Here is a 25,256-nt window from a genome sequence, read left to right on the forward strand (position 1 = left end):
GCACTTGGATGTCAAAGGCAGATGCCCCGAGCGGCCAAGCCCACCTGCGGACCGGACGCCGGGGCGCTGGACGTGTTTGTCCTGCACGAGCGCGCAGGTGTCAGGATCACCGCCTGACGGGCGGACGGGGGGCGTGACGTCATCGAGGGGGCACCAGCGAGTTTCGCCAAAGAAAAGCTTGTAGAGCCACACTGGAAGAGGGACGCTGGCGGCCAAACAAATGCAGCGTGTCTCAAAGCAGCGCGCTCTCGGCGGCTTCTCCCGGTGACACTATCGCGGGTAAGATCTAATGTTATTCTCCGATAACGCGCACGGAAAATTCCTCGCGGCAGCGGCAGCGACTAAAACACCCATCTACCGGACTGCACCAGTGCCAAGATTCAATAACAAACTCCGAACTACGAAAACACCACTTTCCCGACGGAAAACTGTGTTCGTTTTTCTTTTTTTCCCAACACAAATAAAGCGGAGCCGTGGAGCAGCCGACAAAGGCGGGCGACGGTAAGAGATCCGGGAGCATCGCTGCCTTTGTAGTTTTCTCCGCGGATGGGCCGGAAGATAAGAAAATAGTGTTGTCAAAATCTGATTTCAGACTGTGTTTCGTACGCGTACAGGCTCTTTTGTCACTTCTGAATGCACTTGCGGGTGAAACCGCTGTTATTCGGTACTGTAATGCGCGCGGGTTCGTGTATGTATCCGTTCAATTTCAGAAGCAAATGCAGGCGTTACTATTGTCACACAAAGGCGAATGAATGCAGCGCTGCCTATTGTGTGTTCAGCTGGACCCGCGGCTTCATCTGTGCTTTCTAGCCCGATTCCCTGGCTTAACAAGTTCTCCGTTTTTGTTATTTTACGCTGTCGTAAATACGAGCAGAATTAATGTATGCATTTCGTTCTAACGTTCAACAATAAATTGCATCCGCCTGCACGGTCAGCGCCATAGTCATATGCATTATTTATAAAGTTTGGCTCACCTAGTCTGGTCCATCGGTTTCTACTACATTCTTCCGTGCACTCAGCATTTTTTTTTGTAATCAATAAATTATCATAAGAGACAAGCACTCTCGGCGTATGTGTTCAGGAAAAGCTTCTCTTTTTTTCCTCTTACGGATGCCACCCCGTTGACATCGCATTACCTGTGGTGTTATGCAAATTGACGAGTTATTATTATATATATATATAACATAATACTAATGCTTATAATGTTAACCATAACCATAATACGAGCACATCTGAAGTAAACAAGCAATGGCCGATATCTATTAAGTGGAGGTGTGTAGTGTGAGAGAAAAGGGAAAAGAGAAAACATTTAAAAGGTTGGGAAGAGGCTGCAGTTGTAAACAAAAAAAAAAAACTTGCATGCATTCAGGCCAGTAGGTGTCAGTACAGAGTGAAAAAGTAGTGGAGTGCAACAGTCGTTTTCTAAAGTAAAAATTACATTTCTTCTCCCCTTATGTTTTTTTTTTTAATAATTTATTCAACTTAAATATTCTATGTCACATTCAAGACAATGCTATATGCTTTTGTTGAATCTGTTAGCTCAATTAATTTTGCAGATTTCATTTTCTTTTAAAACAGTTGTGTTTAACAGCAGAATGATCGACGCTATTAAACCGTGTTTCTTCAGAGTAATCTCCACCAAACCGTTTCGAACAATTTGTGCCAAAACAAGCGCTGACAACTTTCCCATAAGGCACTGCAAATGACAGAATGGACTTAGTCTCCCTAGGCTCTCAAAATGTACGTATATTTTGAGGAAATTCATGTATTTTGACAAAAATCATAATTTTCCCTTGAATTTGTAATTGTAATTGTTAATTATGATTATCACAATTTACACAGAATGATGTTTATACCATAGTTTGAAGCAACTGCATGCCATATTTTTACATGGACATGAACAAGCTGCGTTTCTGTAGTATTACGCCTCAAGTGTCAATTATACACTGAACTGAAGATAAAAAAACTATTAATGGTATTGTAACATTATACTAAAACAATGAAAACACCCTTAAGGTAAACTGTAAAAAGAAAAAAACACATCTTAAGCACACAGAATAACAATAATAACTTATAACTTAAATTATTTGCCACTTTTGAACAGTTTTGCATAATTGTGGCATTCAAAATTGTAATTGCGATTACAAAATTAATTGTGTGTCTTAATATATATATATATATATATATATATATATATATATATATATATATATATATATATATATATATATATATATATATATATATATATATATATATATATATATATATATATACACACAAACACAAACCACAAACATAAAATATATTGTGTCGATATATGCAATATTTAAAACAATATTTTTATATTGTACATTTCTCCATCTTTTTAATTTGTCATTTGAGTGTTTTCTGAGATTGTAGCTCTCATACATTTGTGCATTTGTCAAATTTTTTTTACGTTTTTTTTTTTGCTTCAAATCAAAGCGTGTTGTTTTAAATTAACCATATGTAGCTGACTGGTTTGGTTCACGGATGAGGCGTTTTCTGTTGTTTTGTTTATAATTCCCTATGGGAAAAATAAATGGGAGAAAGACTTCCGGATCAAGGGCCACTGAAAAAGTGTGTGGGCACAGTTGCGCTCTAAGAGCCAGCTAAAAAGGGAAAAAAAAAAAACAAACAAAAAAAAAAAACAAGAAAGTGAGATGCATATTTATGTAACAATGCAGAAAACCACCAAGCTGAAACATTTTAAAAGCTATGAATGTAAAAATGTGCATTTTATCGTGTTTTTAATTGCAATTGTGATCGGTACCTAACGGTTCATCCGCTTTCTGTCTCTCCCTTTCCTTTTCTCCACTGAAGGGAATGCATCAGAAGCATGACACATAGCTGCGTGAGGAGCATGGAGGGAACAGGACAGCCTGGAGCCGGAGACGGCAAGTCAAAGCTCTTAGATTATAAATAAAACTCACCTGCCTCTAACGTTAAAGTCAGACATCAGAGGACCTCCAACTCCAGTGCAGGGGTGTAATTGAGTTTGAATATAACATGGTGTTTTTGGGGTGGAGATGAATCCTGGGAGACTGCGTTTCAGAGAGTTTGCTGTGTGCAGCAGGCACCGGCTGACTGTGGGATGTTGCTATGGAAACACTTGCCCTGTACCAGGGTGTTTGTTGAGTTGTATTCCACCCAGGACTGTGCCCCCATTGCTTTGATAGCGTGCAGCTATGGTGTAAGATCTTCAAGAAGAAGGGTTAAATGTTGCATCGTGCAGCTCTGGTTCGAATTGTAGATCGTAATAAAAATAATCTGGCGTTTCTTATAGCTTTGTAATAATGTATAGCATTATTTGGCCATTATTTATCATTCTCCTCACTCTCTGCAGCCTCTCACAGGCAATGCCCAATCGCTCCTCTCTAAGCTATGGCCTGGCAGAACGCATCCCCGTTCCGATATGGCTTTGACCTGGGGGGACATTACCAGGATCTGCGTCCTCTCGGCACGGGAGCGTCCGGCCTCGTCCTCTCCGCGGTGGACAGACGCAGCGGTCTGCGTGTGGCGGTCAAGAAGCTGGTCATGCGAGACGCCGTGAGCATGAAGCACGCTCTGAGAGAGGTGAAGATCACCCGCCGCCTCCAGCACGAGAACATCGTCCGGGTGTACGACGTGTTGGGGCCGTCCGGCCACCCTTTGCCGCGTGACCTGACCCACGTGTCAGCGATATACATTGTGCAAGAGTGTATGGAAACTGACCTGGCACGGTTACTGGAGCAGGGGCCGCTGCCAGCGGAACACGCCACCCTGCTCTTTTATCAGCTGCTCCGTGGGCTCAAGTTCATCCACTCGGCCAACGTGCTGCACCGTGACCTCAAACCAGCGAACATCTTTATCAACACCGAGCAAATGCTGCTGAAGATCGGAGACTTCGGTCTGGCTCGCATCGTCGACCCACATTACTCGCACAAGGTAAGAGTCGCAGCCGTCACAGCACTGCGGTACGCACCGCTTCACTCGGAGGAGCGACAGGCATCTAAGTGCTCCCTAGTAGTTCCTAATGAGGCGTATGATTGATATTTGTTTTCAGTAGCTTCATTCTTCGTCAGTGCTATAGTAACAGGTTGATAAATAGTCACCTGTTTTCACTAATTAACTTTGTAACGTTAATTACTTTTTTAAGTGAATGTGTAACTCTACAATCAGACATTTCCGAAAACGGCAGGAAAATACAACATAATAATAAAAACATAATAAAATAACATTTGTGATCATTTAGTTGTCATTAGCGCATTCGTCTGATAGTAATTACATGATAATGATTGCCTGAACAATTAGGAATTGCTCAAAAAGGCAAAACAGCTGCTTTATAACGTTTAGAAAGGGTAACCAAAAAATTAAAATAAAAACAAAAAATAATGCTAATCAATACATATGTTTTTTTATTGTTGTGGTTTGAAGAAGTTATTTTTTCCATCAAAAATGGGAACATGGGAATAATTACAAATCAGTTCTGCATTAGCTATTGGCCACTTAAACATGAAAGTAATCTGTGTTGTTGTTAGTCAAAAAAAGACAGGCTGGGTCCTATCAAAGCTGACTCGGGTGTTTATTATGCAGTCATGGTTTACACTACTTTTGGTGAATTTTTTTTTTTTTGGAAATGTACAAGGGCATTCTTTTTAGGTTACCAAGTATATATGAAAAGTGTAATGGTAAGGGTGCTTTTTGTAAGAGCGTGGTTTAAACTAAGTAATACTGTGAAGAATTGGTTATTTTAGTTCAATCTGGGGCACTTAGATGTTAGTAAGTATAGTACTGTCATATGAGCTTTCGTGGTTCACCCTGCAGTTACAGTCTGCCCTTGATTAGCAGAATCACATTTCCTATCAATTATCATGAGCTGCAGGCTGTTACGATAATGACATATTAATCCTTTTACAGCTTCATCTTCAACCTAACCTCCTTAGGAACAGAAGTACTTTAGATTATCTGCTTTCAATCAGCCTTGTGATGGTTTTCATTGTGATAAGTTTAAACGGCTACGAGTCTTAAAGGAATAGTTCACTCAAAAAACTTTGTCATCATTTACTCAACCTAATGTCTTTCCAAAACTGAAACTGTTTAGTTATCAAGATTCTTCAAAATGTCTTCTTGCAAATGCATTTGGAACAACATGGGTGTGAGTAAATTTACATACAGTATTTTCATTTTTGAGTGCACTACCCCTTTAAACGGTAATATTTGCTAAGATTTAACAATTTCCTACATTATTTTGCATATGTAAGTCATTTTGAAGCAGCATCTATCTAAAGATAGTTTAAATTCTTTTACATCACAAAACCTTCTTCCATGCCTTTGGTTTTGTACCCCAAATAATGTATTCAAACCTGTTGATTAATGCAATTTTGGCATAATGATTTGTTTTATGCAGATATTTTCCAGGCCATAAATAAGCACAACTACAATCTACAGTTACTTAATATTTCCGTGCATTGCACATAGATGTGTTCAAACTTTAACGCTATATTATTGCGTTACACGATAATTCTGAACAATTATCTTGATGTTATGGGAGCTGAAAGATTAATGTGCCACTTTACTGTCTCCTTGTGCTCCTGTATTATTCAGCAGAGCTCACTGTGTAACACTAGCAGACTGGGAGGACAGCATGAATGGAGAGCTTTGTGTCAGACAGGACAAGGTGGGGTGAACGATCGGGGAAGGGGGATAGTCATGGTTTAGGATTGAAGGAGCAGCTAGAATAAAAACAGCCCAGGAAATTATAGTAGGACTGTTCTTTGAGGAGCCCCGTTTAAAATGCCATGCGCTGAGAGGAAGATAGCTGAGATGGCAGACTCTAAGAGTAGCATCCCTGCGCTCTCGTGTCACTCAAAATATGCATATATTATCAAAATGTCAAAGCTGCTATCTCCTCAGTGGCTTTGGATATTTTGACCACACTTATTACACAAACATTTAGGCAAGACATTTTAAGCAAGAAAGTCTTTTTTTGTACGTTTAAATGCAAAACAATAGACATACTGACAGCAGACAATAGACAAAATGCTATTCTCAAAATGAAGACCTAGCGTTGCCAGATCTTGCAAAAAAAAAACAAAACAAAAAAAAAACACCAAATATAGATATAAAAAATAAAAATAGAAATACAAAATAAACAACTAATGCTGATTTGGCAGTAAAAAACTCTTATATTTGTATCCATGATGTACTACTTAATATTTGTATGAAATCCATATTTTCGTTTCCAGGGTTATTTGACGAATAGAAAGATTATTCAATATTTTGTAATAAATAGTGTTTACTATTTTGATTAGTAATGAAACAAACATATTAATTTGTTTAAAAAAAACAATATTACCAACTTGAATTTTTGAACGGTGTATGTAAATAACCAATGCAAAACATGCCAAAAGTCACGTAGTCACTTATAATTTTTTTTATTAGCATAAGGTCATAATTCTTGTCACCAGTGTATCACAAAAAAACTACTACTAGCCTAGAAAACAAAAAAAACTAAAAAAGTAATAATATGTGATTAAATAAATACGAAAGTAGCTAACTACAAGCAACAAGACAAAATAACTACAGTAGAACAAATAAATAAGAAATGCTACATTGTATGAAGTAATAAAATGTATAAAAACACTGCATATTCTTCACTGTGAAAATTAAATGTATATTAAATTTAAATATAATTTGTATATTTATCAAACTGCTATCACTTTAAGAGCTTCCCGAATCCAATACACTGATATACATGCGTTTCTCAGCTTTCTCTTAAGACCTGCTGTGTTTATGAGAATACATACAAGTGTTTGTATTCAACCGTTCAAGGCCAAAAATTTCTCATTCAGTACTCAGTAGTTCAGTACTAGCAGAATGAGCTCTGATTGCGTTTAAGATCACTTTTTTTTTTTTAAATCACAATGCAAACGATACAATTTCGGAACCACGTAGCACAGCAGAGCCAAGTGAGCATGTACATCTCTACCGGTAAACCACCCTAGTATATACGGTTATACACTTGTGAGAAAATACTTTCATATACCAGGGATACAAAATGAGCCTGGACTGCCACCTGTTCCCCCTTCTAAAATAAAGGTGCACGATATTAGTCCAAATAATCATCCGTGTTTCATTGTACCTCTGCTTGTGCAGCAGGCTTCGGTGAATTAAGGGCAGTAGTTCCTTTCACCCATTCACAGAGCGAGCTTCTGCAACTCTGCCACTCAGTGCTGAGAGCGTCTGTTCCCCTCTCAGCGTGGAGGGAACATTCAGTTCCCAAATCTAGAGGATCACAGATAAGTGGACTTTGGATTCACGGAAGCATCTGGATCCACATATGTTAGCAGTGCAGGCAGGCGACTGAAAGGGCCCCAGATGGTTGTATTCCTTCAGTACCACATGGAGAATAAAAATGATGTGGACACTGAACGTCATCTATAATTTAAATAAAGAACCAGTGGGCCAATTGTCCCGTTCAGTAGCTCGTTTAACATGTTTTGACCAGCGTAAGCAACTATTTTAAACAGATAGTCCATAGATTAAAAGGTTAATGATTATCTTTGTAACAGATTTAACAGAAGACTGCCTTGGTACCTTGAAACCAATGAATACATTTATTTAAATATTACACTACCATGCTATTTTTTTTTTTCTTCTAAAAAAACAAAGTAATAACATTTAGGTTTTGCGGTTTAAATTTAAATGCACTGTATGTTAACCTATAAAAAAACATAATTTAATTAGCTGATATAAGGTTAATATACCAATTTTGTAATATTCCCTTTGTTTTGTACCTTTGTAATACACTGATAACCACCAAAAGCAGGTGATGTAATGTATTTTGAAATATAACGCAGGGAATTCTGGGAATGTCAATTTACAGTTACTCAATTTAAAATGAAAAATTATGTAAATTAAACATTCTTTTTCACTTCCAAAAACTGTGTATTACCATAGACCTTCTTCACCATATATAGTAAGGAGGACTTACCGTTAACCATTCAACAGGTTTTTGCTGAAGCAATTTTAAAGTCTTTTACCGTCATTTTTAAAGTGTGTTAAAAGTTTGGAATAATTAAAATTACATGTTTTGGCCCATACAATGTATTGTTGACTGTTGCTACAATATACCTATGCTGCCCAAGACTTAAGTCTAAAATAAGTGTTACTTATTTTATAATGAAATTTATTCCTGTAACAGAAAAGCTGAATTTACTGAATATCAATATGATGATTTGGTGCTCGTTTTTTTAATTGGTAACCTTTAACTATATATTACAGCATTTCTATATAAATATAAAATGAAAATAGCTCTATTAATATGTAAAAATATTATTGTAACATTTTTCAAAATATTGATTGATCATATTTCTTGACTTTTGGGTGGTGAAATGTGGGATGCTGACCGCAGAAGACGCAAAGAAACAAAACCAGCATCACAGACATTCTTTGGTCAGCACGTCTGATTTATGCCATTTTTTCTTAATATTGCTCATTTTCAGTTTTTGCTCATCTGGCTTGCGAACAGTTTCAAAGGTCTTAGCGAATCAGCTCCAGTGAGAAGACAAAGGCTCTCTTTGTAAGCCGGATATGTAAATATCATTCTCATTTGTGTCACCATCACCCTTCAGATCCACCCTACTGAGGCTGCCTGCTAAAATCTCACAAATAATTCATCACCTGGGCCCAGGGGGAGAGTGGGAGGTGAGAAGGAAGAGGAAAGGATGAAGGACGGCAGGAAGGATGAGCTGAAGGAGATTGTAGGAGGGGGTATTGGGAGTCATAGGGTTACTGTACATCAGCTGCTTCTCATCAGACTTTACACTGATGCTGAGTCACATGGCTTTTTTTTTATATTTATGCAACACATTTCCATTTACAAAATTAGATTTAGTTGAAAAAGATTTTATTTTTATATTAATCCTGGAAATGTCTCACGGTTCACATAAATAATACATAAGCACACGACTGTGGTCAAAATAGATAATAATAATCATAATAATAATAAATGTTTCTTGAGTATCGAACGAGCATATAAAAACGATTTCTGAAAGATCATGAAAGTCAGCTTTGCCAGCATAGGAATAAATTTACATTATAAAATATATTAAAACAGCTATTTTGAATGGAAATAATATGCATTTATTAATTTATTATGCTGCATTTATTTGTAAATAAAGTTAAACAGTATAATATAAATATATAGTATTAGGTATATTAATTTTCTGTAAAATCTAAGGAATTTTAGATTTCTTTCCCTTTTTTAGGCCGTCAACCTCCAAAAAAGACAACAAAAATGGCTATTATCAAGTTAAGTACACCGTTTCATAGTTAAGTACATTATATACGGTTGACATTTTATGTTTTCTTCGCAGGGATATCTGTCAGAGGGAATGGTCACTAAATGGTACCGTTCACCAAGACTGCTGCTGTCTCCAAATAACTACACGAAAGCAATTGACATGTGGGCCGCGGGCTGCATTCTGGCCGAGATGCTCTCAGGACGCATGCTGTTTGCAGGTGAGACCAGAACAGAGCTCAGTAACGAGCAAAGAGTTGTCATTAGTGCTTCTGCTGCTCTATTGGTTTTGTATAGATCTCGCGGTTCACTTGAGAAACAAGAACATCAATCTTTATTATCCAGATTTAAGTCTTAGAGCGTCCTCTAGTGGCTATGTGTGGTAAAGTAAAAAGAAACGTTGACTGATCAACTCGTGCGGCAAAAGCAGTGTCAAGAATATATATAAAAAAAAAAATAGTTTTAAAGCTAACATCAAGGTACTGGACAAAGTCGCGAAACCTCCCTTTTTCTCTTTTCTAAGGTGCTCATGAACTGGAGCAGATGCGGCTGATTTTGGACACTGTGCCTGTTATTAGAGAGGAGGACAGACAGGAACTGCTGAAGGTCATGCCCTGTTTTATAGGTCAAGGGTGGGAGGTCAAGAGGTCACTCAGAAAACTCCTGCCGGAGGTGGAGGACAAAGGTAAGCCGAACCTATTTTTTTTTAACACACGCGCGATACTGTGATGCATCAGCTACGTTATTCACCGACTCCATATTTCAGCCGTTGATTTCCTGGAGCGTATCCTCACCTTTAACCCCATGGACCGGCTGACAGCAGAAGCGGCTCTGTCTCATACATACCTGCAGAGATACTCGTGTCCTCAGGATGAGCCTGTCTCCTTGCAGCCTTTTCGCATAGAGGACGAGCTGGAGGACAGTCTGGTCACTGAGCACGGTTACGCTCTCAGCTCTCACTGGGACAGGTACAGCCTCTCACACTTACCACCTTTCTCTGCTGACACAGATCCGAGACACACAGGGTCTGTCATTTATTATATTTTAATAAAGGATGTCATATCCTAGGTAAAAAAAAAACAAAAACCAAGTACTAAATACAAAGGTAGTATGTTAAAAGTGCAGTTTTAGTTCATATTCATGGCGTCTCAAATCAGCACAGTTGAGTACACTTACGTTTATCTTAAGTACTAAAGAGTCATTTTTAGCATATTATGTGTAAAAAATAGCATGTGAAATTAGAGCACATCATGGAAGTGTACTTGTTTTTTTTAACTGGGATAGCTGAGCAAACCATAAATGTAAAGTTTTAAATAAAGTCAAATCTTCGTTCTAATCATATTTAATAACTGGCTTACTTACCCCTTTAGCACCTCGTTACAAAAATTATTGTGAAAATCGAAATAATACATATAAATAACTAAATAATTTTAAAGACTAACGTTTAACAGTAACATTTTAACACACACACACACACACACACACACACACATATATATATATATATATATATATATATATATTTCTCTTTTTTTTACATGAGCATTAAGCATTTTACTATCATATGTGTTTAAAAAGCAAAGAAATGGGTTCGTTACCATGTGGGTACAATGCGCAACACTTGTAAAAGGACATAAAAAAAACTGTAATTGTTGGCCCAATAAAATGCAGTACTTGAGTACTAGAGATTAATGAAACCAAGAAAAAAGTTTTGGAGAACAAATTAAAGTCTGCATTCATTTGCTGCTACTTTAATGATGAAAGTTTGATCGTTAAAAGTTTGTGGATACATAAACGCTGGAAGAGTGAAAACAAGGGTCATGTAAAAGGCGCTTCACACAGATGGGTACTGCAGTGCCCAGAGGACCTCTCTGTGATGTAGAAGACGGTTCAAATATAGAAACTTATTAAACCCCTGCATAATTATATCTCATAGCGGACTCTGTGACAACTTAATAAGAATGTCATTGTTGTCCTCTCGCTGGCCATATGGGCTCATCTGACAGAATCTCTTCTATTACTGATCACAGCCAGCACCGGGAGGTGAACAAAGATCACAAACAGAAATCAGCCTCCTTAAAAAGTGTATAAAAGTGGCTGTTAAAAAGAAATGAATGTCTATGTCACAGATGGTCTTCATTACCACCAACTTCATTATTTGCCTGCAAACATAACATTTACACTTAAAGTAATGCGCTTAAGGAAGGTTCAGATATTTGATAGCATAAACAAGCTTGATTAATTTGATCAAATTAGTCGACACCAAGTTTGTTAATTGTTGGTCAATAAATGTATTGTTTTAAGTATTAAGGCTGCATTTATGAGATTGAAATGAGTAATATTGTACAATACTTTTACAATTTAAAACATTTTTCAACCTATATTTTTTTCCGATAGCAGCCATTGCTCCATTCTACAGTGTCACACGATCCTTCAGAAATCAATCTAATATGCTGATTTATTACTTAATGTTGAAAACATTATTTTTTTCAGAATTCTTTGATAAATATCAAGTTCATAAAAAAGCTTTTGTGTGAAATAGAAATCTCTTACTGATGTTACAATCACCTTTAATTAATTGAAGGTGTCTTTGCTAAATAAAAGTAATAATTTCATTCTTGGTGACCACACATTTTAAACCATTTTTATGTACTTTAAATGTTAATCCAGTAAATAAAAAAAACCTAAATTACTAGTTAAGAAAATAAATGAAAATGCACATCTAATTTAATAATGCTTGTTTATATATATATATAAATATTAATATGTTACATAATTATTAATATGCTGTTAATGTTTTATGCTGGTGGTACAGTGCTTTATATTATAAAACGTAAAGAATAATCAATTCTTTTTCCCCCCTAGGTATGATGGGAGCCTATCGTCAGACGTGTATTGGCCGCAGCAGGAGCAGTGCGGCTGCATGCAGAGCGTCTCTGAACTCGGAGAGGCAGAAGAGGATGAAGTCCAAAGAGACCCACGAGCGAGCTCAGCGGCCCACATCGAGGAGGCTCAGGTAGACCCGCGCAAATACTCCCACAGCAGCTCAGCAGAGCGCTTCCTGGAGCAGTCCCACTCGTCTCTGGAACGCGTCTGCGGACAGTTCACCGAGCTGGACTGCGGCCGTTCCTGCGACTACAAAGTGGGCTCTCCGTCTTACCTGGATAAGATCGCGTGGAGAGAAGGGAAGCCGCAGCACTACTCCGAACCCAAGCTGATACTGGACCTGTCCCACTGGAGGCACAACAGCATGTCTGCTCCCAAAGGGGGAAGCGTGGAGAAGCTTCTCAGCGAGCCTGGAGATTTGTTCCAGGAGATCTCGCGCTGGGTGGAGAGCACGCAGTCTGGGCTCCACTCGCCCGGTTCTCCTCAAGAAGCTCTCCCTTCCCCGTGTTCCCCTCCTCAGCCGCTGTCTCCTACAATGCTGCCTCATTCTCACATGCAGATCCCAGCGGCTTTGGATCTGTCCAGCCCTCACGACAGCAGGAGGAGTCCTAACCCGTTCTTCGGCGCTCCTCCGTCTCTGCTGCCCTCTTCTCCCTCCTCACCTCATCACGGTCCGGGAAATTACCCGTCCTCCTCAATTCGTTGCGAGAACGACGAAGAGCCCTCGCAGATGGATCCTTCCGGGGAAGAACATTTTGACCTGGACGTGTTCATCTCTCAGGCTCTGAGGCTGTGTAGTCAGAGCGAGGTGTTGGCGGAGAACTCGGACGCTCCTAAAACGGGCAGCATTAGTCATGTTCACAATGTTTCAGATCACAGACCATCCAGAACACAAACTCCAACGCCTGAGATGGTCAAGGCTCACGGGTGTCATAAAGAGCACTGGTAGAGGAGACCTCGGACTTTTTATTTAACGATTTTGCTTTTAGCGCAACTTATTTAAAATGGAATGAATGAATGTAAATACTGGGGACAGTATTTTTTTTCCTGAGAATGTTGATTTATTACCTGAGGCTATGATTCTGTATCGCAGAAGAAATCTGAAGTATTTACCTCTCGAATGAGAATAACCTGACAAAAGACATCTGAGATATCAAATAGGATTTGATTGGAGCCTTGAGGGCACATGGTGATGGGAAATCTTTATTCTTCCCTTTTGAAACTCTCTCTCTCTCTCTCTCTCGACAAACAAAAAATTGAGTTCTTCCGAGAAACTTTTGCAGTCTCTCAATTTAAATTTGTTTTTGCTGGATATCAGTGTGCTCTCATACTTGATTTCCCATATTTCTTTGTGAAAAAGCATTTAACCATTTTGGTGAAACTAAATTGTAAGTTTTTTTCCCCCTAAAAGTATTTTTTCCTCCTAACTAATTTCCCCCATTGCTATATTTCTTTATGCGCTCTATAAATTTGAAACAAAAACGTTTTATTTAACGTTACTAAAAGCTTTGAGCTGAGAGTGATTTTTTTAATCGTCTTGTCTTTGTCATTTAATAACTTTAGTCTGCATAGTTTTTAGTTCATTGCGGTATTAAATAATTAAAAGTGTGTAACAGGAGTATTTTTTTCAATGTTGGCTAAATATGGCCCTTTTGATAAATATATTTAAAAGGTTTTCACTCACAATGAAATAAAGACTCGAGTCATTTCAGTGGCCTGCATCATTCTACGTTCTACACCAGATTTGCTCCAGTGTTAGGACCACCATGATGTATATGGTACGTTTTGTTGCTGATCCAAAGTGTTATTTAAATATGAACGGTGGAAGGTATTTAAGTGCGGTCCCGTTCAAGCTGACAAGAACTATAGATTAGTCCGACCCAGTCAATTAAACACTTTGCAGAGGGCATTTCTACAGATTTCTTCTTCCAAATAGACGCCCCCCAACACATCTTTATCTTTACAACATCAATCACCAAAATGAAAACAGGAGATCGGCAGATTGTTATTCTTTGTAATTTTAATTCCCATAATTTAATTGGTTAAAATGCAGACAACTTTCACAAAAAAAGTTCCAAAAAGAAAGGAAACAGCAATACAGCACATATGCAGATATGGGGGGGGTTTGTTAAAAGCCCTGTCTTAAGATGTTACCAGACAGTTAACAGCATAGCATTCACATCATGGCAATAGAGACGACACACAGCAGGCAATCAGCAGGCCAGCAGAGGATTGGGCTACATTCTATTTTCAAGTGCAGATAAGAACATGGAAACTTAATAAATGATATTAGCACACTACGGGAGAATGCCACTACGCTGCCAAGAACGGTTACGAAACCTTTTATCAACACACTGGTAGAGGATACGGCCGATTTTGTTTCTGCCAGTTTTACGTAGTGATCTCTTTAGATTCGTCCAATCGTAACGTGACGTGATTTGGTGTAGCGCCGGTTCGCATGCCAACCTCTGAACTTGTAACTCAAGACTAACTCTGCGGCCAAACTACTGCAGCCTCGTTTGTTTACGCAAATTCCTGAACGCGGACGTGACTCGGAAATGAATCGCAACTCTCAGTATTTCCACGAGGGGTGCTACAACGTCACAATACCGTACATTAAAATAAATGCGTTGTTGCGTCACACAACTAAAGTCAGTTCCATTTTAAAAATATATATATATTAATCGTTCTCCGAGTGCTCAGGTTAGCGCGAGAACTTGTGTGAAGAATGTTTTTTTTTATTGCGCATGTGGAGGATTTTGCTGGCGTGTCGTTAAAAACCAAACCAAGTCATAGCGAATATGCAAATGATCGGATGCGGGTTAGTAGAAAGTTTTACTGAATCTTGCTGTGCCCCTGTCTGACTCAAAACGGTGTTATCGCCACTGCTGGTGGAGGTTCAAATCAACCTCGCTCTGGCAGCTCAATATTGCAATTCAGGGAAACAAAATTACAAAGTTATTCAGCCTTACTTTTCAAAAAATAATCATGAAATTTTAACAACTCACAACCGCTCACTCTCACACAAGGGAGAGACGTCCCTGGGCAGGGAAAAAAAAAAACAATGGATATATGGAACCGATCCACATTATGATCCTCCTGCCTGAACTTTTTAGACACTTTTGCCATATAACCACCTTTAAGAAATCGTTCAGTGGTATTCAGCACTGAATTTTCTTATTATAGTTACCGGTATTTCAATATAATTGTTGCTCAGGAGCCCAGTTTACTCTCCATGTGAGAAGTCACCACCCAGGTAGAACTTATGTAGAAAAATATAGTTTAATGAAATTTATATCTATTAATTTCTTTTATTATTATTATTATTATTTTAATCATATCCACCATGTAAAGTTGTGTACTACATATAGCAGTGTGATGTAACAAGATCATCGTGGTTCACACTGCCAAAACACAAAATGACATGAAACACCTTTGCACTATGCCTGGTTATTTCATATTTAATTGTTGATTAATAGTTAGTTGATTGGCATTTTTAGGCAACTGCAATGAGTTATTCTACAATATGATTACAATGTAAACACCACAGTACTGAAGTTACTGTATCCAACAAACAGTAAAGCACAACATTACAAGGCAAATGGCCATATAAGCATAGATTTGTTCTTGATGAAAAATAAAAATAAAAGTAATACACAAAAAAAAAGAAAGAGAAAGAAACAGCAACACTTTGCATTGGTTCGAAGCCACGCGTTTGTACGGTTTCCAAATCTGGCGACTATCCAGAGGCAGATTACAACGGCGTCTGACAAACATCTAAGCCCAGTTCACCTGATATCACACAGTCATTTGATGTGAGCCTGGCCAGTTTGGACTGAAATCATGAGGCTTTTTGGTTTCTTGTAGAGTCAGGGCCACAAATGGGTTGTTACGTCTCGACCTTTTTGATATATGGCGCATCTGTGCCGTTGAATCACATAGCGACCTGATGTTAAGCTAACTCTTCAGATAAAGCTCGATGTGATATCAGTACCGAAGGCTTGTCAGTGAGGCGGAATCAAGTATCTGGATGACTGAGACTGACCGATAGCCAGGCCTGGCGTCTAACACTGCCTCTCAATACATCTTGTGTGTCACGTGGGTAAATCTGTGTGTGTTTGTGCTGGTTTTATGGGTTCACCTTAAGTGATTTTGGCTTTTCCGGCACATACAGGTATTTATATTGGCATCATCCGTTGGGCTCTAAGAACATATATATATATATATATATTATTGCTAGACCGAACAACTAGCATTCTTTATATACGATCCACAATACAGAGTCAAACTGATTACTTTAGTTTAGAAATTGTTTGGATTGTAAATACAAACACTGTCAAAGAGTACGGCAATTAAACATGATCATCACAATCTTTGGATATTAATCTTTCAAAAATTAAAAAAATAAATCAAATGGGTAAAAATCACCTATTGATATGCAAGTTTAAAATGTAATACCTCAGATATGACTCCTTGGTGAATGTTTTAGTTTTCACTGATATGAGGATCATTTAGGGTAGGCGATGGGAGAATTATTTTTGATATACTCTGACGGGGTTATGGATGTAGCGTCTTGTCGTAGCAAAATAATATTTTTTTTTTCATATGCTTGGAAAGCATACATTCATGCAACTACCAAACCTGGTCTAAAGTCTCCTTAAAATGTAACAATATAAGACCTCCAAATAAGACAAAACTAAAAATCTAAAATCCATAGCTGAATATATACACAGTAGAAATTATAGTAGCATACATAGTTCAAAATATGATTTAGTCTTCACACCTTGTGTTTTTTTAAAAAAAGGTATGAACGGTAACATATCTAAAAATAAATACAACAATAAAAGAACAGGGAATTCTTGCACATTAACCACTACAAAAAAAATGATTTTATCTTATAATATTTCATGTATAATGAGATAGCACAGTTTCGTCACTTGTCTTTTATGTGGCATAGAGGGTTGACTGAGGTATGATTTTAGCAATGCAGCTAATGTAGGTTTTGAACAGCAGGATGCTTCTCAGTGTCATTTTCTTAGCGAATGGGAATAAAGGTGCGATTTCACCACACATGATACATTTGAAAACATTACATTTAGAGGCCCAAGAGTAGTTAGTAGCTATATTTTGTGCCAATATACTGTGAATTGTGCCATAAAACCGATTTTCTAGTCCCATTCTTCATGTACTGATTTTTTATTTTTTTTTTTTTGCGATATTGGCCATTGTCCTCCATCCGTTTACTCCCTTGAACATGTAGAACCACAAATGTAAGAGAGCTATTTTCTGGAACTTTGAAAATGTACCGTTTGAAATCACGAGTCAAAGATTTACGGCTTATGGTAACATTTCAACAAAACAATTTTCAAAAATGAAACGGAAATAAATACTCTTGACAAGATTAAGGATATTTAAGTCAAAGGATTCTGGATGCTTTTCCAGGCAGCATTTGAAGACTCTCCCCCACCCTCTGGCTGTCCCCTTATATCTTGATTTTTTTTTTTCTGTCTGTGTCTCGGTTTTATTTTTTCATCATTACCTTCCTATACCTCCCTCTCTTCCCCATTTTCCAACTCAAACGTAAGGCAGTATGCCGTAGACGAACAGGGCCATGACAGCAGCGCTGAAGAGGCCCGCTACAGGGACGGTCACAAACCAGGCCAGGAAGATGTTCCGGAAGAGCCGCCAGTCTACAGCCTTCCTGGAGCGGATCCAGCCCACCGCCACCACTGAGCCCACCTGCACCAACAGCAAAGGCTCAATCAGCAGTAGCATGACACGAAAATACGAAAACAATAAAATGTGGATTTCATTCTTCAGGGTGGAAATAGAGATACGATCGTTATGGAATGTATTCTGTTATCCCCGTAAAGGCATTTTAAAGACCCCATGAAATCAAAAACATAGGTTCCTGTCCTGCTTCAATCTTCTGTTGAAGTTACATTGACTTTTTTTTTTTTTATTAAGGACAATAGCCTTTATAAAGGTTTATAGCGAATGCTGAAAAGATTATATTTGGTTATTTCCTCAAATGATGTTTAAACCAAAACACTACCTGCCTTAAACAGATATTTTCAATTTACTAAACCCTGATGTTGCTCCATAAATATAAAAAAAAAAAAGATGAACAAAAAGCATACATTTACTCATCAATTAACAGGCCATAAATTAAGATTTCTTTTAAACTAAACAATATCTACATGGCCTCGAAGCTAGACATTTCGATTTCATAGGGTCGTTGAGTTTAATGTCTCTTCTGAAATAACAAAATACATGGATTTGATTAACTGCGTACTCCTCGGTAGGGGTTAGTTAGAGAACACGGAGCACTGCAAGGTTTGAAATCAAGAGTTCTTTTCCTGCTAAAATCTGGGTCATCGTTGTCTGCACACTGCATGAAGGGGGGATCTACAATTAAAGTGTAGTGGCCAGTGTTTTTAACAAAGCCATTACCCTGTGCTGCATTAGTCATGTTCTTCTTTTGCTTGAGAGGCAAAGTCATGTCACGTCCTGCCTAACAGAGGGCAGCAGGAGGAGTAACATTTCCATACATGCTGTGTGACTCAGGGGTTCTGGTGACAGGTGCTGTTCTAGATACAAGAGCGATCTGGCTCTTCTTATACGGTCAGTGTAACTGAAGCCTCCGTCACAGGGGGGCTAAATCTGGAGCAAAAGTCAACCCAAAGTCAACAACAGAGAATAAAAGACTTCAGGCCTTTAATTCTCCCATGATTTAACCCCCTTCATCTACTCGAACATCATGTAAGATGCTTGAGCCAGGACTAATCCATGAAATCAAGACAAGCGTCGTGACCTTTCTGTGAATTTGTTTGGCAAACAAGACTTTTTTTTTTTTTTTTTTGAGGATGAAATCAATATAAACCCGATGAAGATGTGGCTTCTCCGTTTCTGTAATGTTCCCATTTTAATGTTCTGGCCATTAATATTCAAAGGAGCTTCAAAATGTACAAAGCTCATCTGAATATCAACAGCCTGCCAATTCATATTTTGGATGCTGGGACACAAAGACATGACGCGCTCGCAATAGTAATGCTGATAACTCTAAAACCATCAATTGAATAAAGATTATGAATTAATTATTTGCAGAAATTCAGGTGAATTAATCAAATCAATATTTATCCGGAAAAGTGACAATTTAGGACAACTCAAGCGCATTACGTTATAGCAGATGAAAGCTCTGAATGCGACCCTGTTTGCCAACATTTGATGGTTTGTGCGTTCCAATTGTGCATTTTCATGGGAAAAACCTTCATTAAACCTTAAAAATAAAAACGTAAGAAAAAAATTCAATGCCATATTGGGTGACAGGGTTAAAAGACAGCCTAAATTAAGCTGTCAGTCAATAGCAGTGTTGTTATTGTTACCTTATAACTGAAACCATTAAAATACTTTCATTATTGAAATGATGCTAAAATAAGATATAAACATTAATCGATAATCTAAACTTCTACTTACAAAGCCAACACTTTTAAACATGGTAATTTGGTTTAAAAAGAGTAATTATATATATATATATATATATATATATATATATATATATATATATATATGTGTGTGTGTGTGTGTGTGTGTGTGTGTGTGTGTGTGTTTATTTATATATATTACACATATACACACAAACACAGACACAGTAGTTAACATTTGAAGTGGAACATACAAGTTCAACAAAATTAGCCTAAGACAAGAACGGGTATTGTTTTAATGCGCTTTGATGAAAGGTTTTGATCCAACTCAAATGTCGACTACTGTATGCATGTATCTATATATTCTTTTAAAAACCTCACCAAGTTACCATGTTATCTTGACAGCCCCAACCCAAACCGAAGCTCATTCCCTCCACCTCAATCCAGGTTTTAAAACACTCGAAAGATTTTACAAGATGTTTAAAAAACTGAATAGAGGTCACGAAGTCGAATGAGGCATCAGTCTGAAGTCAAACATGCTTTAAGCCCTTGATTGCCCTTGAATCACAAAGCATCCCCAAACCCCTACAAAAACATCACAAAGCACACGCAAGAGAACAGAGAATAAATAGAGGTCAGCTCGTTGGTGCTCCAGGAATGTGTAGCGACAAAAAGCAAACAGGTGTTTGTGTTGATTTCTAGACACATTTCTGTCAGGTATTAGGTTCATGTGAACAGTTGAGGCTGTTGATCAATGCTAATGAGGAGAAATCACCTACTTTTAAATGGAATCGCTGCAAGTGGCATGGTTTGGTTAACATGTTTAGCATCTGGACTAAAATGTATGCACTACACAGTACCTTTTAAAAGCATACAGACTTCGACTAATGCTTTTTCTTTAAAACGACTAAGCAGATGAAAAAAAGAATGAATCATAAGTGAGTCGAAGTTGCAATCATGGGGTTACATGTTTGCAGAGGTGAGCAGTGATTGGCTGTTCGCTGATTACGCTAGTGAAGCTATGGGGGTGGAGTTTAGCACTACCAGAGCTTCACTACTATACAAATACCTTGCAGTGGGTGGAGCTTATAGGAACGCCCACATTTGAGGCAACGAGCACTGTTAGAGCGCTCATTACTTCAATGCAAAATCCACTGTGAAAAGACGACAAATGACAAGACAAAGACAAACACAACAAAATGTAAGAGACACACGTAGCTTTGAGCAAGACACCAGTGGCCTGAGCAAACACGGACAAATACACAGCAACATGCCATGAGAGAGATGAGGAGGGGACAAAGAGACGATGTAGTGAAGCATCGCTTTAACACAGATCTGTGAAGAGAAGAGAGTTATTTCATCCTGTATGCACCAAGGCCACGTCTGAGAGAAGAGGGAGCGCTCGTCTTCATTTCTAAAGGGTTTGAGAGAACCGTCTTAGCCTTGATGAGAGCGTTCATTGTCCTTGGATTGACATCAGTGTGCAGTAAAGTTGCTTTAAAACCATTAGAAACGGTTACCAATGGCATCGGTAACTGGATGGATGAGATCAGAGAATCTAGGATGCCTGCCAACAGTAATCTTGATTAAAAATACATCAAATGTCATTGTCAATTTCAGGAAAAAGAGAAATGTTGCTCGTGCACTTATGATATGCTTTGTTTTCTATTTGTCATGTGGGATTACATGTTTTTTTTCAACCCTATTACTTAGATTTACTAAACTAAATATAATTTAAACAATAACATTTGAGTTATGTGATTTCCTGACATTTTAACAATAACAAAATTAATACTCTTATGTAACAATTCTGTACTTAACTTCATTAAAAAGAAATGTAACATTCAAAATAATATTAAGTCACATTTTTGACAGTAGTGCTATTTTAGTATTATTTATTCATTATGAATTATAATTGTTTGCATTATATATATTAATAGCATCATTATTGGTACTTTGAATTTGGCTTTAATTCTATATTTTGTTCATTAAAAAGTTTCATATCTTTTATTTTTACTTCAATTTTAGTTTTAGTAAATGTACTATTTCAACTTAAATATATATTCAGTTATTTGCCAAAGCAACATTTCTCAGTTTTTCCATCTAATACTTATATCTATATATTTCAGCTTTATTTATTAATCAATTAAACAGTTGTTTTTAAGTTTAAGTTAAAATAGCAACAATGGTCATTAAATTAAAATTCTACGTAATTACTTAACTCAATGTATATACCTTAATGTTTACTGGAATGATTGAGAAATGGAATGAAAAAAATTGAAAATTAGAGATTTTTGTACAATTTTAATTATAAAATAATATAATTTGATTATATGAGTTTAATTTTTGATTAGAGTTAAGGTCTAGAAACATCAAAACATTTGACTATGTGATAATATAGAGTAAAACATGATATTTATCTCTTTTTTGTAAAAGCACAGCACCCTATTTGTGGAAAGTTGTTGAGCATCGATGTTATTATTTATCAGTAACAAATAGCATCATATGCTGAAAGCTAACATGGGCACTTCTCGTTCCCCCGTATAAACAGACGGCTCCCTCCTCTCTCTGGTGGTGTGCACACAATAACCTAAAGGGGGCCAGCTGGGCTCTGTCCCGATCTTTACCTTGCAGTGTGTCGTACTGATTGGAAGTCCGATATTGGATGCCAAAACAACAGTGACCGCTGAGGCCAGCTCAATAGTGAATCCACTGCGGGGGGAGGGCAACAAAACACAACTTTATACAGTTACACCTGTAGTTCAACCAATAATGACAATGCATGCTGCTGAGAGAGGCGAGTACAGCATGCAGGTCTGGAGGAGCGGAAACATTTTAACAGGCATGCAAAAAGTCCACAAGGACATGAAGGTGGTGCAGTAACGAGAAAACAAGGTTGACAGGTTTTCTGTGCCTATTAAATATGTCCGTATGTGCGTGTAAGCATGTATCAGACACGTGTACATGCATGCAGGTGGAAACATGGCGATTGTGCTGATAAACTCTCCTGCGGCTTCTTAAAACGCACAGACAGCATGAACATGTCAGTATGATATACACTGTGCATAAGCAAGGCTTCCATTAAATCATTCAAACCCATCTTAACAGCGAGTTTAAATACTTTACTATTCCCTAGGTTAAAAAACAACTCCTTCCTGTCAACAAACATCAAACACCAGTGAGCAAGACGACAGATGCTTAGGTCATGTTGATTGTTATTTCTGTGTGAGGGCATGGTACTGAGAACACGGCCACCTGATGCACTCTCACTTAGTATAGACTGGATTGTCATGCGGGACTATACAGTGACCCCTTCAGCGGACATTCTGACCAGTCACACACACACTCGCACATTAAGAAACTGCTTCAGAAAATCTAAATCATTTTCAAATAAATATTTCATTTTTTAATTTATTTTTTTACATTTTTTAATTCAAAATTAATTTAATCTTTTTTTGTGTAATAATTTAAAACATTACTAAAAAAATTTAATAAAAAATAAATAAAAATTCCCAATACATTATTTAAATGTATAAAAAATATTTTGGGAACCTCATTAATAAAGTATACATTTTCTGATTAATATTGACAAAATCTTTGATCAAGACATGAGTAATTTTTTACAATAATATAATTCTTATTGGGTTTTAATAAGGTTATGATATCAACATTTGTGATATTATAGTATTTTCTATGATATTCTTGTCACCAGTGTCAATATCACAGAAAAACTAATACAAGCCTAAAAAAGAGAAAAAGTCAAGTTCAAGAAACATCATCACACTAAAATAATTTGCTTGAAAGGCTCTTATAAAATAATTTGGGATTGTGGTTTGGAGTAGTGTCCGGTTCAGTGTATCAGTGTTTAGAAATCCATAAACAACGAGCAATCCCTTTTAAAGAGATCTGCTGCTCGCTTTCTCAGAACAAAATGACGGCACTTCTTTTTATAGGGTGGAAAGCCTTTGTTCTGATCATCAACTCAAGCTCATTTGTTTTTGACAGTTTGTCTTGTTACTAAGAGAACGCAAGGTCGCTGAGGCCGTATGCACAAGTGTCTTGCTAAATTTAGCAAACCCAGGCAGTTCTGAGCTGAGAGTGCAAAACGGTGACCGGTCTCTATAAACTGCCTTTATTCTAAAAAGTGTGCTAAAATTTTAAATTAAGGTCATTCTACGGTGATATTTAACCCGATTTGTGGTGGTAACACAAAGAGGGATTGAGGGCAAGTACCCAAACGAGAGAGGAGAAAAGCCGATAAACTGAACTAATCTAGCAAGATTTCAATATCAGATAAACTGTTATAACCCTGCTGCCAAAGCACATGCTCCGTTTCGGTAGTCTACAATTACACCTCAGCACTGCTCTAAGACCAAGTTGAAGCTTTCAGTTCTGTAAGCTTTTTACACCAGAAACCGGTCCTCCGCTTCTACAATTTCCACTTGTTACAGGAAATGACAGACACCTTTTGTTTTGTCAGAAATAAACCAGACGAACTGCGTGTTGTTGTTATGGGTTTACTGTAAGAGGCCACTTATCCTAAGCCCACTGTACACACTGCAATTTTCCTGGCTTTTCCAATTGCTGCTTCTTAGATTGAACAATATAATGCCAGTGAGGTTCAAACTTATTGCCAAAATTGTACAGTGTACGTGTGCGTTGGGTTTAAGGAGACTTTTTACTGTGGATTAATCGTCACATCTTCATGCAACAGGAGCCCATGCATTAATTATCATGCACAAACATCAAGCTCTCTGACAAAAGGCTGATCTCACCTGGAGGGGGTGATGGGAGTGAGGTCTTTGCCCATTGTTTGAATGACCCGTCGACCCCAGACCCACAGTCCTGCACAGATTCCCATGCCGCCATAGAACAGAAGCCAGACCGGTGTGGCCGCATCCTGCATCACCCCACCCTGGTCGTAAATCATCCACAGGGCCACCAGTGGACCAATTGCATTACTGCAGAATGAAAAAACAAAAGGAAGTGACTGGAACGAGGTTTCAGTACAAACTGCATAGATGAAGCCAAGCGGTCTTTAAATCGGTGTATTTTAACTCTGCCCCAAAATAGATGACGATTACAAAAACTTCCCATGATGATATAATCCTGTGAAGTTTCAGAAGTTATTACTCCAGTCTTCAGTGTCACATGACTCTTCAGAATTCAGTCAAATATTCTGATTTGATGTATTTATTAATGTTAAAAAAGCACTTTTTTATTTTGAAAAGCATTTATATGATAAATAGAAAGTTGAAAAAAAACAGCATTTCAAATGTAAATCTTTATTAAAATTGTCACTTTCGATCAATTTAATACAAAAAAAGCCAAAATTTGTGTATAAACTAAAAATGAAAAATAATTACTATAAATATTAATATTACCATAAAATGGGTTTATTAAAAATTCTAATCACATTTATTAAATAATCATTTCATTTTGTGCTGCTATTGATTTAACAGTGGAAAAGTCACATGGGGCAGTACCCGTTTAAAAGGCAAACATCTGTACCTTATTTGCTTCTCAAGGGTGCATATGAGGACATTAAAAATACATGCGTGTCAATATGTGCTAACATGCTCTATATTACCTTTTTCGAAAAGGTACTGCCCCAGTGACAGCTTTAATACGTTTTTTTCTGA

General features: G+C 37.5%; 2 protein-coding genes across 7 annotated transcripts in view; one reads left to right on the forward strand and one right to left on the reverse strand.

Moving 5' to 3' along the window:
* Nucleotides 1-46: 46 nt before the first annotated feature.
* mapk4 (mitogen-activated protein kinase 4) lies at nt 47-13,901 on the forward strand. 2 transcript variants are annotated; one of them, XM_043247235.1, is made up of 7 exons: nt 47-501; nt 2,845-2,918; nt 3,368-3,948; nt 9,381-9,525; nt 9,828-9,989; nt 10,071-10,272; nt 12,170-13,901. In XM_043247235.1, the coding sequence occupies exons 3-7, from the start codon at nt 3,406-3,408 to the stop codon at nt 13,137-13,139; spliced, it is 2,022 nt and encodes a 673-aa protein (XP_043103170.1). In that variant the 5' UTR covers nt 47-501; nt 2,845-2,918; nt 3,368-3,405; the 3' UTR covers nt 13,140-13,901. The 2 variants fall into 2 exon arrangements, with proteins under 2 accessions (XP_043103170.1, XP_043103171.1); XM_043247236.1 differs by having other exon boundaries at nt 47-279.
* A 291-nt stretch (nt 13,902-14,192) lies between these two features.
* Nucleotides 14,193-25,256, reverse strand: part of slc20a2 (solute carrier family 20 member 2) — a 33,689-nt gene continuing 22,625 nt past the window's right edge. For 3 of the 5 annotated variants that reach the window (XM_043247237.1, XM_043247240.1, XM_043247239.1), the window contains exons 9-11: nt 24,390-24,575; nt 22,242-22,326; nt 14,193-17,929 (exon numbers count right to left, since the gene is read on the reverse strand). In XM_043247237.1, coding sequence (XP_043103172.1) covers nt 17,765-17,929; nt 22,242-22,326; nt 24,390-24,575 — 436 coding nt within the window. In that variant the 3' untranslated portion in view covers nt 14,193-17,764. Of the gene's footprint in view, nt 17,930-20,683; nt 20,769-22,241; nt 22,327-24,389; nt 24,576-25,256 lie in introns of all 5 variants that reach the window. The other 2 variants (XM_043247238.1, XM_043247241.1) reach the window with 2 other exon arrangements.

The sequence above is a fragment of the Puntigrus tetrazona genome, chromosome 8, assembly GCF_018831695.1.
Source record: "Puntigrus tetrazona isolate hp1 chromosome 8, ASM1883169v1, whole genome shotgun sequence".
Classification (NCBI taxonomy): Eukaryota; Metazoa; Chordata; class Actinopteri; order Cypriniformes; family Cyprinidae; genus Puntigrus; species Puntigrus tetrazona.